Source organism: Rhinatrema bivittatum, chromosome 1, assembly GCF_901001135.1.
Source record: "Rhinatrema bivittatum chromosome 1, aRhiBiv1.1, whole genome shotgun sequence".
Lineage (NCBI taxonomy): Eukaryota > Metazoa > Chordata > Amphibia > Gymnophiona > Rhinatrematidae > Rhinatrema > Rhinatrema bivittatum.
The window spans coordinates 643,483,744-643,505,263 of NC_042615.1; the positions used below are offsets into that span (position 1 = coordinate 643,483,744).

General features: G+C 42.0%; 1 protein-coding gene across 1 annotated transcript in view; it reads right to left on the minus strand.

Moving 5' to 3' along the window:
* Positions 1–5,511: 5,511 nt before the first annotated feature.
* The window catches only part of FAM174A (family with sequence similarity 174 member A), a 97,086-nt gene continuing 81,077 nt past the window's right edge, over positions 5,512–21,520 (minus strand). Inside the window, exon 3 of the mRNA XM_029572705.1 lies at positions 5,512–6,107. Coding sequence (XP_029428565.1) covers positions 6,104–6,107 — 4 coding nt within the window. The 3' untranslated portion in view covers positions 5,512–6,103. The remainder of the gene's footprint in view (positions 6,108–21,520) is intronic.

Consider the following 21,520-nt stretch of genomic DNA (forward strand, 5'->3'; position numbering starts at 1 on the left):
TATTTATATACAAAAAATCTAATAATCCCACTATGCAAATAACCTTTATCAGTCCTGTTATAATTACTAACTGAATTAGCTCACAAACAGCAATATATAGCAGCTAATGACAATTTAAACAAACACACAAATACTCACTTATGTAACCAATCACCTCACCTATATCGGGCTGTATATTCAATGCTCCTGATGTCCTGAGCGTTCTACATAGAAAAACTGTATCCCTCATTGTTCAAACCTATTATATGGTAAACAATATGACTAAGAATCCCCTAAAAAAAGTTATAACAATGTAAGTCCTAGTCAAATTGTACTTCACCACAAATCCCAGATTCCCCCACCGACAAATATACTCACTTGATACACTTACGCCTCAAAATGGACAAAGATTATTCCAAAGAGTTGGAGGTTAAAGGAGCTCAAAACTTTACATACGCTCTGTCCATGAACCTCCCAGGCTAAGCCCGGGTCGTTGTCTACTGAATGTACCCTATAACAAATCAGAGACCAACATCACCATAAATCTCATGTATTTATTCCCACTCTCTTTTATCTTCATTAACTAATATTCATTCAAAAAAAGCCAATAAATCTCATTCACCAATCACCACCTAACATACACCACCTCCTACAGTATGATCACTTACCCCAAGCACGCTTCTCTCAGCATTTATTTTTGAAACGAGGCTCTCCTCCAAACGCTGTCTTGGTTTAAATGCCTCCTGCTACCTAATTTACATCCAATCAAATGCCTCCTACTTCCTAACCTACGTCCAATCAAATGTCATCTCCTGCCTAACATGCATCCAATCAAAACCTGAGTCTACCTCGTTCTTTAACCACGCCCACTCCAATCCTTCAATGTTCAATAGCAAGCTTACTTAGTATACACTAGTTAGCTTACTTAGTAAGATGACCTTGTGGGACAGGCAGTCCTGGAATGTATAGAGGGCATACCGCATCGCCCGGAGTTCCAGGAAATTTATCTGGCATCTTGCCTTGTGCTTCGACCACACCCCTTGTGTGTGGATGCCATTGACATGGGCACTCCAGATAAAGTTGGGGGCATCTGTGGTGAGGATCACCTGAGCAGGAGGGGGTTGAAAGGAAAGTCCTTTGCTCAGGTTGGCTTCCTGTGCCCACCAGGCGAGGGAGAGCCGAAGAGGTTTGGTGAAGTTGACTAGCACTGAGAGTTCCTGAGAGGCTTGGTGCCACTGGGACTGCAGGGTCCACTGCATTACCCTCATGGCCAGGCAGGCCATTGGGGTGACATGTACTGATGACACCATGCGACCCAGCAACCTCAAAAGCAGGGGGGCCGAAGCCGTCTGCCTGAAGCGAACTGCCCTGGCTAAACACGCCAGAGTGGCCCTGCGATCGCTGGGGAGGATTGCTCTGGCCACCATGGTGTCCAGGTCTGCCTCGATGAAGTTGAGCCACTGGAATGGCATCAGCTGGGATTTTGGAAAGTTGATGAGAAACCCCAGTGATTGAGGACCCCAACAATTTATTAATTGTTAGCATTGTTATATATATATATTTTTTCTGTTTCTTGGATTAACTATGTTCATTGTAAACTGCTAACTTGAAGCGATAGTTACTGTTCATTGTAAACCGGGGTGATATGTATATTATACAGGAACCTCCGGTATATAAATCATTAAATAAAAATAAAAATAAAAAAAACTGTCGAGTTCAGGGAGTGCAGGGCTCCCTTCCTCGAGGAAATCCTGATGAGCCAGTCACCTAGATAAGGGAACACATGCACCCCTTTGCAAAGTAGGTGTGCTCCTACCACCGCCAGGCACTTGGTGAAGACTCAAATTGCGGAGGCAAACCTGAAGGGAAGAACCCTGTACTGGAAATGCCGCAGGTCTATCATGAAGTACAGGTATTTCCAATGAGGCAGAAATATGGCGAGGTGCACATACGCATCCTGCAAATCAAGAGAGCAGAGCCAATCTCCTTGATGAAGAAGCGGGAGTAAGGTGCCCAATGAGACCATTCTGAACAGCTCCCATTGGAAGAACCTGTTTAGAGCCCAGAGGTTGAGGATGGGACAGAGGCCGCCTGTGCTCTTTGGATTGAGAAAATACCTGGAGTAGAACCTCTGGCCTTGTTGGGTGCAGGGAACCTGTGCAATAGCCTTGGACCGCAACCGGGCCGAGAGTTCCAACTAAAGGGTCGATGCATGTTCCATGAGGCTCCACGCCGGAGAGGGAGGGGAGTCTGGTGGGATGCTGAGAAGATTCAGGTGGTATCCCTGTTTCACAATGGTTAACACCCATCTGTCGGTGGTGATGGGGGCCAGAGGTCTGCAAATAAGCAGAGGCAGCCCCCGACCGGAGGGTCGGAAGCTGTGGGCACCAGAGTTAGGTAGCTGCTATCTCTGTGACAGTCAAAAACCAGCCACTGGGCTGGGCTGATATGCAGGCTGGGCTGAGCCTGAGGAGCCTGCTGTTGGCGGGAGTGACCCTTTGGGGCAGCTTGAGCTGGTTGAGCATGTGAGGCTGGAGGATAATATCTCCGTTGCCTATAGAAAGCCTTCCTGGGGTCCCTACATGGCGCTCTGTGGGTCGCTGAGGAAGGGCCTGAGGTGGTAGCGGACAACTGATGAGGGTTTTGTGATGATCTTTTAACTGGGCCACCGCATCTCGACCTTATCCCCAAACAGGTATTCCCCTGTATAGGGGAGGTCAGCCAGCTGCCCCTTTTCCATGGCCAAGCACTACTGACGTTTCATGGGTTACACGCATGGTGGGCTGTTTCTAAAATGTGTTTGGTGCACACATGGCCAGTCACGTGCATAACTTCCAGATTTTATACACGCGGGCCCTCTTAAAATTCGGACGTTGTGAATTGGGTGTATATATGTTTCTGAAGAGGTTTAGATGTTTCTATGTTAGATATTTGGCTTGTCTAGCTTTCTTATAATCACAATAAAAACTAAAAAAAAAAGACTGTCCTGTATGAGGAGTGTTATTTTGCAAGCGGCCATATTCTGTAGCAGTCTAGACAGATATAACTGGGCAAATTGGTTATGCCATTTGATACTTTTCTGTTGTCAGTTTCTAGATTATTGTAGAAAACAGCAGTTACCAAACTGTGGATTATGATCCCAAATAGGGTTACCAAATTGGTGGATGTTTAAAAAATAAAATAAAATTTAAAAAAAGCTGCTTCCCTCCACGCATACAAATGGATGACTGTTCCTGTTCACTCCCGAATTCTACTCCAAACTGTAATCAGCATAGGGCCCTGTAAGCCTGCACACATCCAACAGGCCCTTCCTCATTCTCTCGTGTAGATTTTCTATTAAGACAATAAACATGTGCACAGGTTTATTGTGTGCATTCTGACTCACCCTGTGCAGTCTGTTACTGTTGTTGCCACCACTGCTGTTGCCACCACTGCTGTTTTCCCACTTTTGGTGAGTGGAGAAAAGGGAGGGGTAAATAAGGAGAAGATGTGTGGAGATCTACTGTTAGGTTTGTTTGTCTGGGGATGTGTGATTATACAGGTGTTACAACGGGGTCATACTGGCTAAAAGTTTTGAAAGCACTGAAGTAAAATCTCCCATCATCACACTTTCAGTCCCACCTTTTTGGATGTTTAGGACTAAATATTTGTCCAGTTCTTCTCTGTGAGCTGCAGGTCTGTCACCATTGTAGATGGCAGTCCCATGTCTCCTTTCTATGAGGGAACTAAGATTTCCATAATAATAGGGCCCAACCCTTTATTGCAGAATTTTAAAGTGGTACTCATTTTCATACTGTAGTCTTAGTGATTGCCACAGTATGCAAATATTTAAATACATTATTCACAGTTGCATTGTATTTTTAATGTTTAATTGTGGTTATTAAGGGACAATTCTGGTGAGATACCAAGAGTAGACACAAACAAAATAAAATCAATTAAATCTCTTGAAAATGCAGCATAATTTTTTTTTTGAGTGGTAAACAGAATAACCAACATACAAATGTAGCAAATAATCTCTATATCTATAGACAAACACCCTTTCAAATCCTATGCTAGGTAAGCTCTAATGTTCATCATAGGAACAGTTGTGAGGAATTCCCTTCCATGGGCTGTCACCCTCTTCAGCTCACTCTGTGATTAACTGAACCCTTACTCCTGGAAGGTTAGAGGAGGCTACTACATACAAGACAGACACAAAATACGCAGGTACAATTAAGTCTTTACAGCATCTTACTACATGTTATCAATACCATAAGGATCGAACAAAATATTTCCAGAAAGAAATACATAAGTTTAGGATTTCCCCTTTCTAGTAATACAAAATAAATCTAACTCCTCAACTGCACTCTTGGAACTTTTACCCTATTTTAAAGAACATCAACAGATATACAAAGAAGAATCCAAAACTCCTTAACCACTACATTTTTCCTGATAAAAAAATTAGAGCACAAGAAAAAAAGTTACCGTACTCTATGGTAGCCCATTGCAAAGAATCAAAGAAGACCAAACAACTTGGGAGTAGGGTAGAGGTGCCATTTCCTTCTCACTCTGAATTGTGATTTATATCAGTAGGAGTTCACAGAAACAAGCACAGAACACTGCAATCCACCCCTACACAATTCATCCAAAAATGACTGGTTTGCTTTTGCTACATAAATGATAGATAACCAACACATAGCATAGATCATAAAACATTGTATCCCTATAATATTACCTCATGTGATATACTTTGATGTATATTCTGACTTCTGGTAACATGCTCTGAACATCTGATGGAATGGCATGGATCAAACACTGTCTGAAGGAACTTTTGGCCAGCTTGGGGGGGCCTCCTGACCCCCCCAAGCTGGCCAAAAGTTCCTTTTGGGTCCAACGAGGGTCCCGGAGCGAACGCGCGGCGAATCACGTGACGTCCGCGTCACTCCGACGTGACGCCGACGTCACGTGCGCCTCGCAAAGGAATACAGAAATGGCGTCCTGACTCCCCGCTGGACCACCAGGGAGTTTTGGTAAGTCTTGGGGGGGGATTAAGGAGGGTGAGGGGTTTAAATTTCTATTTAGGATCAACAATCGCGATTTCCAACGTATTCAACATGTTGAATAAGTTGGAAATCCGATCGTTTTCGCCTCATCACTTTTTTAAGTTAAAAAAAAAAAAAAGTTGCGTTTTACATATGCGGTCAAAACGAATGCACACCCCTAGCGCGCAATAAGCTTACCTGCCTCTCAGGAGGGAAATTATGAAAAGACCATTTCCAGACTTAAAACACTGTTTAACTCTCAAAAGTATCTAAGGCTGTGAGCCAAATATATTCAGAAATGTTTCAATGTGTGTGTGGCTCAGGAATTTTATGAATAGGCACTACATCACTTCTACCCAATTTAAATGTGGAAAGAGAAAAATCGAGGACAGTTTCAAGCAAATAGTTTTCATATCAATTGCTTTTGATGCAGAAAAAGACACTTTCCACATTACAATATATTTTAAACAATAACCACCATTACTGCAAACAATAAAATCAACACAATACATATTCTGTAAACTTTTTTATTTAGACCACTTGCATAGAACACATTGAAATACATTTTACTGTGTACATCTAGGAAATCCCAAAACATTAAATACAAATGTTCTGATTCATAAATTAATAAATTTGGCAGGTCAATGTCAAAATGTGAAACATTTCAACTAATGACATTTCTAACTATATTTGAAAGTCCGCGCATCAGTACAGCATTAAAGTTGATTTTTTAAGGAAATCATTGCAGAAGAAAAAAGCATTTAAGAAACTCATACTCTGTAGTGGATTCGAACAAAAATGTTACTACCATTACTAATTGCTGTACAACAAACCAGCAGAAAATATTTTGCTTTATAGTAACTTAAAAAAAAATTCTATTAATTCACAATTTTTCTCCAGTGGTTCAGAATTACTTTACAGAATATTGCTACAAATATATACAAAGATGGATTGGTATTGTATTTAATAACCATAACAAAACCAAGGTAGACATAAATACCCCCCACCCTCTCCAGTCGCCAATTCAGTTAACTCCTTATTCTTCATTCATAAACTACACCTGTTGCTCCAATATGAAATTCATCCATCAAAAGGCACAGGGTTCATCTGAAATGGACAAAAATAGAGTTATGTTCATATTTTATATACTATTTTAGCCTGAATAACTGTTTATCAATTGTACAATAATTATAATGTTCTTTACTAAATATACTGTAGAAAACTAACAAGGTTCAATCTACCTGGAATTATGTTACTTGAGACTTCAAGAATGAGGGCAGCAGGATCATACACACAGCCTAACAAAGGCACTCATAAGAGAGAGGTAACTATACATTGAATAGATAACGACTGGATTAGATCTTAAAGAAGGAGTTGCCTTTAATGTTACTATAATCAGAGCCCCAGTAGCTTGTGGGGCTCTGATATTATATTATCTTGATTTTCAAGATCTTGCTCCAAGAGCAAATTCTGTGGTAGACTTTTCAAAACTCAGCTTTAATTATGCAGAAAATTTGCATAATTTTGCAGAAAAATTCATACCTCTGACTAAGCAAAAAAATATTTTATTGAAAACCGTATTTGTTTCTAAACAATATTTAAACTATATACAAATAAAAAAATGTAGCAAATTAAAAATTCAACAATTTATCAAGTTAAGGCATACGAGTTACAACTTAAGTGTGAAATGTCACTTTTGTTTTAAACTGAAATAATGTAATCATTTTTATGTTTTCTTGAGAAAGATCTTATCTTTCCAAACATATGAGCTTCTGATTTCTAAAAATGCCCTCAACATCAACAGTTTGTCATGCTGTTAATTACATAGGACTGGATTTATCAAAATGCACTAAATATCGCATGTGATAGGAAAAGGGGCGTGCTTTATGGTAATAGGCTGTTTATCGCAAAGTGCACTATTTTAGCGCTTCACAAAGGTATTACCGCAGACTGCGATAACTTTTTCGCACTTTGCGGTAAGTACCACAATTGTAATTCCTACCTACAACCACTGGAGGGACAGAGAGAGAGAGAGAGACTAGCTATAAGGCCTTCATACTAGGTAGGTATTTATACCTCTATAGGAGGCCCATCTAGCTACGAGAGGTGAGGTTTAGGTATTAGTGTAGGAGTTAGGGGTCACTTTGACATGCAGAGTGCGACGTGCGAACAGATCAGTGCACTCTTGTGAAGATTTGATGACCTTCCTAGCTTGATGGACTCTCTACCTGGGTAACATCAAGCTAGGCTGAGAGAACATTGCACAAATCTCATCTTTGGGTGAGTTTCCTCACTCCGAAGGTCATCAAATCTTCACAAGAGTGCACTGTTCTGTTCGTACGTCGCACTCTGCATGTCAAAGTGGCCCCAAACCCCTACACTAATACCTACTCACCTCGAGTAGCTAGGTGGGCCTCCTATAGTATGAGGGCCTTATAGCTAGGCTCACTCGCTCTCTCCTTCTCCCCTAGAAGCTTAAAATACTGAAAACTCTATTTGTGAAAACATCGCAAAGTGTGATAAAGCCATATCGCACGGCTTAACGCAAATGAAAAAAAGTGTAGTTTAAATCCGTTAAGGCATTTTCGCATGCAAAAAGCACCTTTAACGCATGTGAAAACGCCTTTTGACGCATGCGAAAACACCATATAGCACTTTGATAAATGACCCCCATAGAAAGATACAGTAGGTGTCTAGGGCAAACACTGCATTACTTAAAACATCTGAATAATATCTTGAACTTCTAAAGGAGAAACCTATCAAATAAATATATTAATATAACTAGTGCATTCTTTTGTATAATTCCTAAAAAAAAAAATGAAGTGGAAAGAGCCTGGGCATCAGTCTGAGGCTGAGAACAGGAACTGCTGCTGCTTTTGGAATACTGTATACAATTCTGGAGACCTCAACTTCAAAAGAATATAAACCGGCTGGAGTCAGTTCAGAGGGTGGCTAATGAGATTGCTATGTCTGTCTGTGGGTCTTCATTCTAAATCAATGATTCCCAATCTGTTGTTCATGGACCCTCAGGGGTCCAAAGACCGTCCCCAGGAGGGTCCTCCACAAGGGATACAAGGAAATTTAGCTAGAGAGAAAATGAGTGTGGGCTGCTACTACAGGCCAAGAGAGCAGAGTGGGACCCATCATGGCCCCAAAAACATCACCCGACATTGCTGCAGATCAGGAGGAGACGGAGGTGCAGACAGGAGCCATTCAAACCACACTGCATGTTTAATGGAGATGGTGGAAGAGAGGGATTGATTGCAGCCTTCGAGAATCATAAACTCCACCGCTCCACTTCATGAGGATGTGAGGCAGAGAGGGGTCTATTGTGGCTGGCAGAATCTTTGCAGTCTCTGCTGCACACTGAGAAGAGCAGAGGAAAACTGGGTTATCACAATGGTGAGAAATATTTCCCACTACTGCTACATGCTCTGCCACTGATCTGACAAAGAGAGAGAGAGAGGAGAAGAGAGGCCAGATGGACCAGAAGAGTGAGTAAAATGGCTCAAAAGAAGAAAGGAAGAAATGGAACAGGGTTGACAGTGAGAGATAAGACAGAAGGGAGAAGAAATGAGACAGGAATGAAGGGAGAAATGGAAGATAGAGAGGAAGACAGGAATCCATGATTAACCTGGTTACGGGAAGTGAGAGTGGATGGCAGCCTATCAGGGGAGAGGAGGAAAGGAGCCCCAGGAATCATGCTGGACAGAAGTAGAGAGAGAGGGAGGGATAGAGGACCATTATGATCCAGGAGGGAAGAAGGGAAAGATGACCTCCAGGGATCAAAGAGGAGGGTGGACAAGACAACAGCCAGGTGTGAATATGACAAACACAAAAGTTATTTAGTAGGAAACACTATTGTTTTTCTTTATCTAAAATCTATTTTGTGACCATCATTTTCTGTATGTGTTTGTAAGAATCATAAAAGAAAACAAGGTATAAAAGAAAAGCAGGCAAAAAGGGGGGGGTCAGTTTTCAGAGAGGGTAAGTTTCAAAACTTTGTGTGGCTAAACACCTGTAAGGAAGGGAAAGTATATGCAAGGATGTAATTTTGAAATCCTTGTGCATCCTTTCACAGGTGTGCTGTGCAACTGCTTCAAAGCAGATAACAAGTACACAGGAATAAAAGTACTGGCTTTCCCCTACCGGCAAGAGTTTTCAAAAGGAAGCTTTTGCAGGCAGTTTCACTGCAGGTACCAGTGCTGATTTTCTGCCAGGTCATGCCAAGTTGCTAACCTGGACCTTTTTTGAACTTGGTTCCTTTTCCTTGTTGCAGCTTGACTGAAAGGTGGAATGGCAATGCATGTTTTCCAATTGTGAACGTTTTTTTGGATGCATTAACTAATCATTTCCAAACCTATCATTCATCTGCAAGCATACAAAATATCATACTTTTGTGTGTTTTTTTCTTTGGTATAAAGCAAGTTTGCTTACAGTAAACATGGCTCTTCATCAATAGCAGGATGAAGTTGCCATGACACGTGGATTTTGTCATCTGACGGTACTGAACGGACACCCATCTTTCTAGCTTAGTAAAGTTTTATTACTGAACATACACAGGAGCTTCTGTGTGTGCACTGCCTTGTGAGCCCCTCAGTCGACTGTAGAGCTTCACATTATCTAGGCAGACAATTCTCCAGCGAGGCAGGAAGGCAGGTATTAAGCAGGTCTAATTCATCCTGCTGGCTAAAGAGAACCCCATTCATGGTAAGCAAATTTGCTTTTTCCGTCAACAAGCAGGGCTGAATTTGTCATGATATGTGGGGAGGCCCAAGCTGAGGGATGTGTGTTGGAGAATTTACTGAAAGCAATCTGGACTCCCTAGTGAAGCCTGCACAATTTCTCAAGAAGCAAGTCACTCTTGCTTCTTGAGAGTTTGCTCAAGAAAGTAATGGGGGATGTGAAGGTGTGAATGTATGACCAAGTTGCAGCTTTGCAATGACTTCAATGGGTATTATTGAGACGAGAGCCACCGAGGTAGCCATGGCTCCTACTTGAGCCTTGCTTCAGTCTTATCTGGAAGTCAGCCAGAGCATAGTAATGTGCGATACAGTCTGCTAGCCAATTGGTAACATGTGCTTGGCAACAGCTATTCCCAGTTTGTTAGGGTTGTAAGAGATGCGGCAATGCAGCCAGTTCTCTTTAGATAATATGCCAAGGCTTGGAAAAAACATGGTCAAAACAATAACTTGGTTCAAATGAAAAGTCAAAACTACTTTTAGGCAGAAACTTGGGATGCATGTAGAGCACCACTCCATTATGGAAATACTGCAGATATGGAGTAATAAACTAATGCTTGTAGTTTGTTGACTCTTCTAGCTGAAGTAATGGTGACTAGAAATGCCACTCTCCAAGTGAGGAACTGTAAGGAAGCTAATGGTTTGCAGGGTGGCATCATCAGTTATTCCAAGATGACATTGAGATCCCATGACACCAGTGGTTTGGTAACTGGAGGTTTCATACATTACAAGCTTTTCATGAACTTTGAAACCAGAGGATGCATGTAGACCGCTTACCATCCACTTGAGTGTGGTAAGCAGCAATGGCATTGAGATTTACGTACCAAGGCGGACAAAGAGAGGGAAAATAAGTGCTGAAGTACATCCTTTGGATTGCAGGCAAACTGGTTCTAGAAGTCTGCCTGACACAGATGAAAAAAGCTTTCATTTAAAAATGTGTGCTCTTCTAAAATGATAATATCTTCAACTTTCTTGGAAAGTGACAATGAGACTATAGAGTGCTAAGGATGTGCAGAACCAAAAAATGTATTTTGGTTCGTAGGGAACCATATTTGTTTCATTAGTTTCAATACAATAAGTTTTTTTTGTTTATTCATGTCATCGATTTAATTGTTTTTCTATTAAACTCTATGGGGAAAGTATTACCTATTATTATAGGCTCTAGAATAGTGAGTGTGTGGGGGGGGGGGGTTAAATCAATTTTAATAAAATTTGTGATAAGAAATAATCAGAAGGGGAAAGAACTGTAAGGTATTTAGAGTGTGGCAAAGTGGCATCAAAAGTGGCATTTATTTATTTGAAATATTTCTTGACTGCCTATCACCATTTCTAGGTGGTTCACAAAAAATGTACAAAATCATAAAACATACATACATAAGATAGTAAAAGAAAACACAAACATTAAAAAAGAAAAATACCCAACCTCAGTAAACAAATAGCAATCGTTCACCTTAATTAAAATCTCATTGCCAGTCACTCTATACTTTGTCCTCCATTTCCTTGAACCACCATGACGCTATACCAAAAAGTAAGATTCATCTAGACATCATGGGGAAGACTTGCTCAAAGAAAAAGGCTTTAACAGCTTTTCTAAATTTTAATAAGGAAAGCTCAATCTTTTCAATTTCTGGCAGGGAGATCCAGATGGTTGGCCTTTGAATGGGAAAGAGCATTTTCTGAGCTCATCTAATTAGACTTCTCTGAATGAAGGTATACAGAGCACATTTTTATTCTCTGAACGCAATGATCTTACTGGTTGAAACAATTTTAAGGCTGCATTGAAGGAAGGCGAGGCCTAACCTTGAATTCCCTTAAATACAAGCATCACCACTTTAAATTTTACATGCCAGATTATAGGGAGCCAATGCAATTTTGACAAAGTGGGGGAAATATGATCTCAAAGAGGTATCTCAGCCATAATGCAAGCAGTGGAACTTTGCACAAGCTGCATAGCGCGGATCGTAGATTTAGGCAAACCCAAAAAGAAGGAATTGCAGTAATTGGTGGGGTGTGGTACTTTATGTCTAGGAGGTTATAGAGTTCAACAGGTAAAGATCATACAAGAGACTAAGGGGTTGATTTTAAAAGGTTGTGCACGCGCGTGCACATGTACACCCGATTTTATAACTTGGGTGAGCAGGCGCGCCCAAGTTATAAAGTCCGGTGTTGGCGCGCGCAAGGGGGTGCACAATTGTGCACCTTCTGTGCACTGAGCCGCGCAGCCTTCCCCGGTTCCCTACCCCCCCACCCCACCTTCCCTTCCCTCATCCTCCCTTTCCCCCCAACCTTATTCGTCTTTTTTTTTTTTTTAATCTCCTTGGGACTGAAGTAAGTTGCGCACGCTGGCCAACTGCCGGCGCGCGATCCCTGGCCCAGCAGCCGTGCGGAGGCCTCTGGCCACACCTCTGCCCCTGGACCGTCCCGCCCCTTTTATAAAGCCTTGGGACTTATACGTGTCCCGGGACTTTACGTGAGCTGCCGGGCAGTTTTAAAATAGGCCCGGCGTGCGTAAGGCCGGTTACGCGCGTAACCCTTTGAAAATCTGGCCCTAAATGCTCAGTAGAATCTATATGGGTAGAAATCCCATGTGTATTGGGTAAGAATATAGTGATAGGACTTTACTACCGTCCACCTGGACAAAATGGTCAGACAGATGATGAAATGCTAAGAGAAATCAGGGAAGCTAACCAATTTGGCAGTGCAATAACAATGGGAGATTTCAATTACCCCAATATTGACTGGTAAATGTAAAATCAGGACCTGCTAGAAACAAATTTCCTGGATGTAATAAATAACTGCTTCATAGAGCAATTGGTTCAGAAACCAAGAAGAGAAGGAGCTATTTTATATTTACTTCTTAGTGGAATGCAGGATTTGGTGAGAGAGGTAATGGTGGTGGGGCCATGATCAAATTTAAACTATTAACTGGAACTGGGGACAATAAGTTATTCTACAGCTGTAACACTACATTTTCAAAAGGGAAACTTTGATAAAATGAGGAAAATAGAAAAAAAACTGAGAAGTGCAGCTGCAAAGGTTAAAAGTATTCAACAGGCATGGACACTGTTTAAAAATACAATCTGAGACGTGCAGTCCAGATGTATTCCACGCATTAACGTGGAAGGAAGGCAAAACAATTACCGGCATGGATAAAAGATGAGGTGAAAGAGGCTATTTTAGCCAGAAAAACATCCTTCAAAAATTGGAAGAAGAATCCATCTGCAGAAAATAGGATAATGCATAAGCAATGTTAAGTGTAAAACATTGATAAGACAGGCGAAGAGAGAATTTGAAATGAAGTTGGCCGTAGAAGCAAAAACTCATAATTAAACCTTTTTAAAATATCCGAAGCAAGAAACCTGTGAGGGAGTCAGTTGGACTGTTAGATGACGGAGGGTTTAAAGAGGCTCTTAGGGAAGATAAGGCCATTGCAGAAAGACTAAATTAATTCTTTGCTTCCGTGTTTAGTAATGGTGATATTGGGGAGATACCAGTTTCGGAGATGGTTTTCAAGGGTGATGAGTTAGACGAATTGAACCAAATCACTGTGAACCTGGAAGATGTTTTAGGCCAGATTGACAAACTAAAGAGAAGCAAATCACCTGGTCCGGATGGTATGCATCCTAGGGTATTGAAGGAAGTAAAAAATGAAATTTCTGATCTATTAGTTAAAATTTGTAACCTATCATAAAAATCATCCATTGTACCTGAGGACTGGAGGGTGGCCAATGTAACCCCAATATTTAAAAAGGGCTCCAGGGGCGATCCGGTAAACTATAGACCAGTGAGCCTGACTTCAGTGCCAGGAAAAGTAGTGGAAACTATTCTAAAGATCAAAATCGTAGAGCATATAGAAAGACATGGTTTAATGGAACACAGTCAATATTACCCAAGAGAAGTCCTGCCTATCAAATCTGCTTCATTTTTTTTGAAGGGTTTAATAAACATGTGGATAAAGGTGAACCAGTAGATATAGAGGTAGATTTTAAAAACATACACGTGGATGAACAAAAGTACGCTGGATTTTATAAGATACGCACGTAGCCGTACTTATCTTATAAAATCTGGGGTCGGCGCGCGCAAGAGGGTGCACATTTGTGCAACTTGCGCGTGCCGAGCCCAGCGCACGCTGCCCGTTCCCTCCGAGGCCGCTCCGAAATCGGAGCGGCCTTGAGGGAACTTTTTTTCTACCCCCCCCGCACCTTCCCTTCCCCCCACCTAACCCACCCCCCCGGCCCTATCTAGACCCCCCCTACCTTTATCGGAGAAGATACTACTGCCTCCGGGCAGTAGTAACTTATGCGCGCCGGCGTGGCAGGCCCCGACTCAGGCCGCTGTGTCGGGGCACAGGGCTATGCCCCCAGACCACCCACACACCCCTGGACACGCCCCCATCCCTAACCGCGCCCCCTGGCCACGCCCCCGACCGCCCCTTTTTGCAAGCCCCGGGACTTACGCGCGTCCCGGGGTTTGCGCGCACTGCTGAGCCTATGCAAAATAGGTTCGGCGCGCGCAGGGGGGGGTTTGGGGTAGGTTTTCGGGGGGTATGCGCGTATCTTACATGCGTACCCCTTTGAAAATCTACCCCATAGTGTATTTGGATTTCCCTTATGAGAGGCTTCTAAGATAACTAAAAAGTCATGGGATAGGAGGCAATGTCCTTTCATGGATTACAAACTGGTTAAAAGACAGGAAAGGGAGAGTAGTGGAGTGCCTCAGGGATCTGTACTTGAACTGGTGCTTTTCAATATATTTATAAATGATTGGGAAAGGAATATGATGAGTGAGGTTATCAAATTTGCAGATGATACAAAATTATTCAGAGTAGTTAAATCACAAGCGGATTGTGATACATTACAGGAGGACCTTGCGAAACTGGAATATTGGGCATCCAAATGGCAGATGAAATTTAATGTGGACAAGTGCAAGGTGTTGCATAAAGGGAAAAATAACCCATTCTGTAGTTACACGATGTTTGGTTCCATATTAGGAGTTACCGGCCAGGAAAAAGATGTAATCACAATACACAACCCGCATCAAATAATTTCTTATATGTTCTTTTTTATTGTTTATTTATCCTTAACCTCTTTCAAAAAACTGCCAAAAAAATTGTCATTATTATACCCATCAACTTGTAACCCACTTTTCACACCAAAAAAACTTTAAGAGAGGAAGGTGATGTTTCATAAAATTTCAGGGCACCATCCAGGTGTTCCTTATTGTTTTTAATCATGAACACCACCGTCCATCCTATGTAACTTTTATTATTGTTTATACCAAAAAAAGTTTTTATAATGAATTTTCTACTGAACAGGGCCATGTATTGACGATTTACAGTGGATGGTTATTGAGAAAGTGGAAAGCAGTACACCATTTGGGAATATGGGATCGTTGTTAAACTATAGAGAGCAGTTTTGGATCTATAAATTAAAATCTGAAGCACCGGCTAGATTAAATGATCAGATGGACTGGCTTTCGCTACTTTAAGTTTGATTTAAAGGGCAAGCTGATTTTCACTGATGTCATTTGGAGTGTCATGTGATGGAGTCCCTTTAAAGGAGGACGCCGAGAAGGGGAACTTAGGTTCGCCATATTTTTGAATACAACAGGCAGCGCGCTGCGAGCATTTTTTAAGATGAACTTGTATATTTAAATAGAAAATCAAGTAAAGCATCAAAATCACAGAACATATAGAAAGACATGGTTTAATGGAACAAAGTCAGCATGGCTTTACCCAAGGCAAGTCTTGCCTCACAAATCTGCTTCACGTTTTTGAAGGAGTTAATAAAGATGTGGATAAAGGTGAACCGGTAGATTATAGTGTACTTGGATTTTTAGAAGGCGTTTGATAAAGTTCCTCATGAGAGGCTTCTAGGAAAAGTAAAAAGTCATGGTATAGGTGGCGATGTCCTTTCGTGGATTACAAACTGGCTAAAAGACAGGAAACAGAGAGTAGGATTAAATGGGCAATTTTCTCAGTGGAAGGGAGTGAGCAGTGGAGTGCCTCAGGGATCTGTATTGGGACACTTACTTTTCAATATATTTATAAATGATCTGGAAAGGAATAAGACAAGTGAGGTAATCAAATTTGCAGAAGATACAAAATTGTTGTTAAATCGCAAGCAGATTGTGATAAATTGCAGGAAGATCTTGTGAGACTGGAAAATTGGGCATCAAAATGGCAGATGAAATTTAATGTGGATAAGTGCAAGGTGATGCATATAGGGAAAAATAACCCATGCTATAGTTACACAATGTTAGGTTCCATATTAGGTGCTACCACCCAAGAAAGAGATCTAGGCATCATAGTGGTTAAACCATTGAAATTTTCGGTTCAGTGTGCTGCGACAGTCAAAAAAGCAAACTGAATGTTGGGAATTATTAGGAAGGGAATGGTGAACAAAATGGAAAATGTCATAATGCCTCTGCATTGCTCCAGGGTGAGACCCCACCTTGAATTCTGTGTACAATTCTGGTTGCTGCATCTCAAAAAAGATACAATTGCGATGGAGAAGGTACAGAGAAGGGCTACCAAAATGATAAGGGGAATGGAACAGCTCCCCTATGAGGAAAGACTAAAGAGGTTAGGACTGTTCAGCTTGGAGAAGAGACGGTTGAGGGGGGGGATATGATAGAGGTGTTTAAAATCATGAGAGGTCTAGAACGGGTAGATGTGAATCGGTTATTTAGTCTTTCAGATAATAGAAAGACTAGGGGGCACTCCATGAAGTTAGCATGTGGCACATTTAAAACTAATCGGAGAAAGTTCTTCACTCAACGCATAATTAAACTCTGGAATTTGTTGTCAGAGGACGTGGTTAGTTCAGTTAGTATAGCTGTGTTTAAAAAAGGATTGGATAATTTCTTGGAGATGTCCATTACCTGCTATTAATTAAGTTCACTTAGAAAATAGCCACTGCTATTACTAGCAATGGTAACATGAAATAGACTTAGTTTTTGGGTACTTGCCAGGTTCTTATGGCCTGGATTGGCCACTGTTGGAAACAGGATGCTGGGCTTGGTCTGACCCAGTATGGCATGTTCTTATATTCTAGTGACGGTGGACAGCTGAGATGAACAGTGGTGAAGTGGCTTCCCCTGACGAAGAAGTGATTCGAAACTGGGCCTTATTGGGGCAAATATGCCATTGCTGAATGGAAATCTCAGTGTCTAAGCTAAGTAATGTTTAGAAAAAAATGCCATTGTTGAAGTGATGTCTCTACGGTTATTGATTTTTAAGCGATATATTGGTGAACTGTTCCTATTCTTCTTGTGAATTTTTCACAATTTTTTCATAAAATAGAAAATTCATTATACATTTTTTTTTTGGTATAAACAATAATAAGTTACATAGGGTGGACGGTGGTGTTCATGATTAAAAACAATAAGGAACACCTGGATGGTGCCCTGAAATTTTATGAAACATCACCTTCTTCTCTTAAAACTTTTTTTGGTGTGATAAGTAGGTTAGAAGTTGATGGGTATATTAATGACCATTTTTCTGGCAGTTTTTTGAAAGAGGTTAAGGATAAATAAACAACAAAAAAGAACATATAAGAAATTATTTGGTGCGGGTTGTGTATTGTGACTGGATTGAATTACCCCCACTTTTGTGGATTGGTAGTGGTTACAGGAAAAAGATCTAGGCATCATAGTGAATAATACATTGAAATCATCGGCTCAGTGTGCTGTGACAGTCAAAAAAGCAAAACACAATGTTAGGAATTATTAAAAAGGTAATGGTGAATAAAACGGAAAATGTCATAATGCCTCTGTACCGCATCATGGTGAGGCTGCACCTTGAATACTGTCTACAATTCTGGTCACCACATATCAAAAAACATATAGTTGCACTGGAGAAGGCACAGAGAAGGACGACCAAAATGATAAAGGGGATGGAACAGCTCCCCTATGAGGAAAGGCTAAAGAGGTTAGGGCTGTTCAGCTTGGAGAAGAGACAGCTGATGGGGGATATGATAGAGGTCTTTAAAATCATGAGAGGTCTAGAATGGGTAGATGAGAATCGGTTACTTACTCTTTTGGATAGTAGAAGGACTAAGGGGCACTCCATGAAGTTAGCAAGTATAATATTTAAAACTAATCGGAGAAAATTCTTTTTCACTCAACGCACTATTAAGCTCTGGAATTTGTTGCCAGAGGATGTGGTTAGTTAGTTAGTGGTTAGTTAGTTAGTGTAGTTGGGTTCAAAAAAGGTTTGGATAAGTTCTAGGAGGAGAAATCCATTTACTGCTATTAATCAAGTTGACTTATGGAATGGCCTCTGCTATTACTGGCATCAGTAGCATGGGATCTTCTTGGTGTCTGGGTACTTGCCAGGTTCATGTGGCCTGGTTTGGCCTCTGTTGGCAATTTCTTATATTATGTCCTCTGTGCCAATTGTGCCAAGCCCTGATGCTTCAAGGCGTCAACCATGACAGGTCCTTAGATTTCAACGGCACTAACCATACCTAAACTCTGGTTTCAAGGTCCTTGGCTTAGGAGAAGAGAGTTAACATCGGCAGCTTGCACCTTAGTGTCCGCCACCTTCCCTGCGTCTTCGCTAAAACGACCCCCCACAGTCAAGCACTGCTACTACTCGGTTTTGGGGAAATATAGCTGCAGCTTTATTAACCGTTAACATAAACAACACTATTGGTATATGAGTCGCTAGTGTGTATTACAAGATTAGAGTCCTGGGCGTCTTGCCGGCATCTGCCATGTTAAGCCAGACCGCCAAAAGTCTTCCAGCCTCCCGCCGTGGCTCCATGCAATGGGGCCATCACCTCCGTGTAGCCCACACCCACTTGACATACTACTCCATCCCCTAGGACCTCCAGTTTGTCCACACCATGTCCTCCAGGTCTCTGTTTGCCTACTGACTTGGGTACCCCCGCCCTTAATTCCAGCTGCGACAGATTATACATGATTGAACATAAACTTTCTAAGATTAATTTCTGACTATAAATCTCGTCCATCAAGCCCCTTTTCTTTACTAGAAGCCCTAATGTAGGGGTGGGTGGGTGGGAACGCGGGCACCAGCCGAACAAAGAGGAAGTGCCGGGCACCTGCGGAGAAGTTATGGCTGGCCTCATTCTCGCAATAAGCGCAAGGCTGACATCAGCCACAGCGTTGCGTCATCACAGTGCTCCCCCCCCCCCCCTTGCTCCTCGTTCGGGAGCAAGAGGAGGCTGTCATGGCAGGAGAAGGGGAGGTCCCCTCAGGCTTGCACCATGTTAACGTGGGGGCCACCCCGCATGAAACACGTCAGCCCTTCCTTTCTGTTTAGTCAGTCGTCTGGATCCTGCACTAATGACACCAAGGAGTCCTATACCTGTTTTTTGTATTTTGACGGAGCTGAGTCATCTGATGCCCGTTGCTTTTTGGAGCTTCTTGACTGACACTGCCTCTGCGGAATGGAGGGTCCTATTTGACTCACTGCACATGGAGCCCATTGAAGCAGAGGAACTCCAATGGCTTAGAGCTCAGCCATCTTATAGGCCCAATTCTTCTGCATCTTGGAGGACATCTGGCCACAACTGTAACAAGTGAAGGAGTCCTGGTAGAGCCCCAGGTACTTGTAATATAAGTCATACCCATCCATGATGAACATAGTGCAGACATAGTCCTTGAAGCTGTTAACGGTAGGCTCTTTGGGCCACAGGCATTTCCTCCTATCAAGACGTTCTTTTTCTTTTTTTAATTTGTACCACTGAAAAATATTGCTGTGAGGCTTCCAAGGCAACAAGACATTAAAAAAATTACTTCGAAGGATTTATAGAAAAATTTACAAAATGAGAAAGAGTGAGGTGAACATTCAGATGGTACTACAGACAAAAACTGATTGAGGGAGATTATAAAGGTAGCATTCGCACGGGAACACACGCATATGTTCAGTAGAGAAAAAGCTCTACTCAGCTCAGAGCAGAGGTCCATTCGGCGCCAGATGACATCACCCACATGTCATGGCTAAGTCAGCACTGCTTGTCAACAGACAAAGGGACCTGTTAAATCACACAACTGCCTGTCCAACTTCTTACCATCATGAAGTACAGTGTGTGGAGTTTCCCACATTCTCTTCCATACATTCTGAAAGTGTGGATGGAAAATGCCACCAACTCTTTAAGGACATCCAGGTACTTAGAGGACAAGAAAATGTGCCTTATCCTCACCCTTGATCTATAATTTGTCAGTCATGTTTCCTTGGACATTGGGACCAAGTAGTTCCGAGAGGCAGGATAGGGTTTTTGTTATGAACTCTCTCAGCACCAACAGTGTTGATAGAGAACCTGGGCACAGCATATTCACTGGTGTCAGAGTTGGGGTGCCAAGAGGAGATTACTTGCCATTCCAAGAAGCATCACAGTATCTGATGTTTGAACCTTGATGCACCTCCTCAATTTTTCTATTCAGCTCCACCTCAGAGTGTGCAGAGGACAACATCAGGATTGGCATGTGTCAGGAGAAGGTGCTGGTTGGATTCAATCCAGTGACACAGCCAGGAGGTGAAAGTAATAGAACCAACCAGAGAACTGGAGGCAAGCAAGACCAGGAGCCATATGAAATAAAAGGAGAAGAGGTTCAGGGTCCCTTTAGTGCAGTCTTGGCACCAGTGCTCAGTGCAGCCCCCTGGTTTTCATGCTAAGTCTTTGGCACCAGCTTCAAGAAACTAGAATTGATGACCTCTGCAAGGTGGGTAAGGAGCTTTACCTTCCAGGAGCAAGCCACTCAGGAAAAACACCTTGCACAGATGTTGCACCCTGAGGTAACATAGTAATGATGGCAGAAAAAGACCAAAATGGTCCATCTAGTCTGCCCAGCAAGCTTCCCAAGGTAGTAACTGCCGCTCCATGCAGGTTACCCCATTTTTCTCTTGAGGGTAGTAACTGCCGCTCCATGTCTGTTAAGCTTTTTTATTTATTCCCATCCTCTAGCCTTTTAGGATCCACAGTGTTTATCCCATGCCCTTTTGAAATCTTTCATAGTTTTAGTCTTCACCACTTCCTCCGGAAGGGTATTCCAGGCATCCACCACCCTTCTCAGTGAAGAAATATTTCCTGACATTGGTTCTAAGTCTTCCACCCTGGAGTTTCAAATCGTGACCCCTAGTTCTACTAAATGCCTTCTTAGGCCTTTCTTTCCAGCTGCTTAAGCTTCCAAGTTTTACCATCCCTGTTGAATGTAACTTTGATTCTTCTGTTTACTCACTTATTTAAATAATGTATTTTCTGTTACAATCCCCTTGTTCGATGTAAACCGACCTGATATGGTATTTAACCATGAAGGTCGGTATAGAAAAATACTAAAATAAATAAATAAATAAATAAATAAATAAATTGTTTCCAATGGAAAAGGTTTGTTGATAACCATGGATCATTAAAACCTTTCAAGTATCTGAAGATCTGTATCATATCACCCCTGCTCCTCCTCTCCTCCAGGGTATACATATTCAGTTTCTTCAACCTCTCTTCATAAATCATTCGATGGAGACCACCCACCATTTTGGTCGCCCTTCTCTGGACCACCTCCACCCTGTCTCTGACTCCTTTGAGATACGATCTCTAGAACTGAACACAGTACTCCAGGTGAGGCTTCACGAAGGACCTGTAAAAGGGGATTATCACTTCCCTTTTCTTACTAGATATTCCTCTCTCTATGCAGTCCAGCATTCTTATGGCTTTGGCTATTGCCATGTCACACTGCTTCGTTGACTTCAGGTCGTTAGACACTATCACCTCAAGGTCTCTCTCCTGCTCCGTGCACATCAGCCCTTCACCCCAC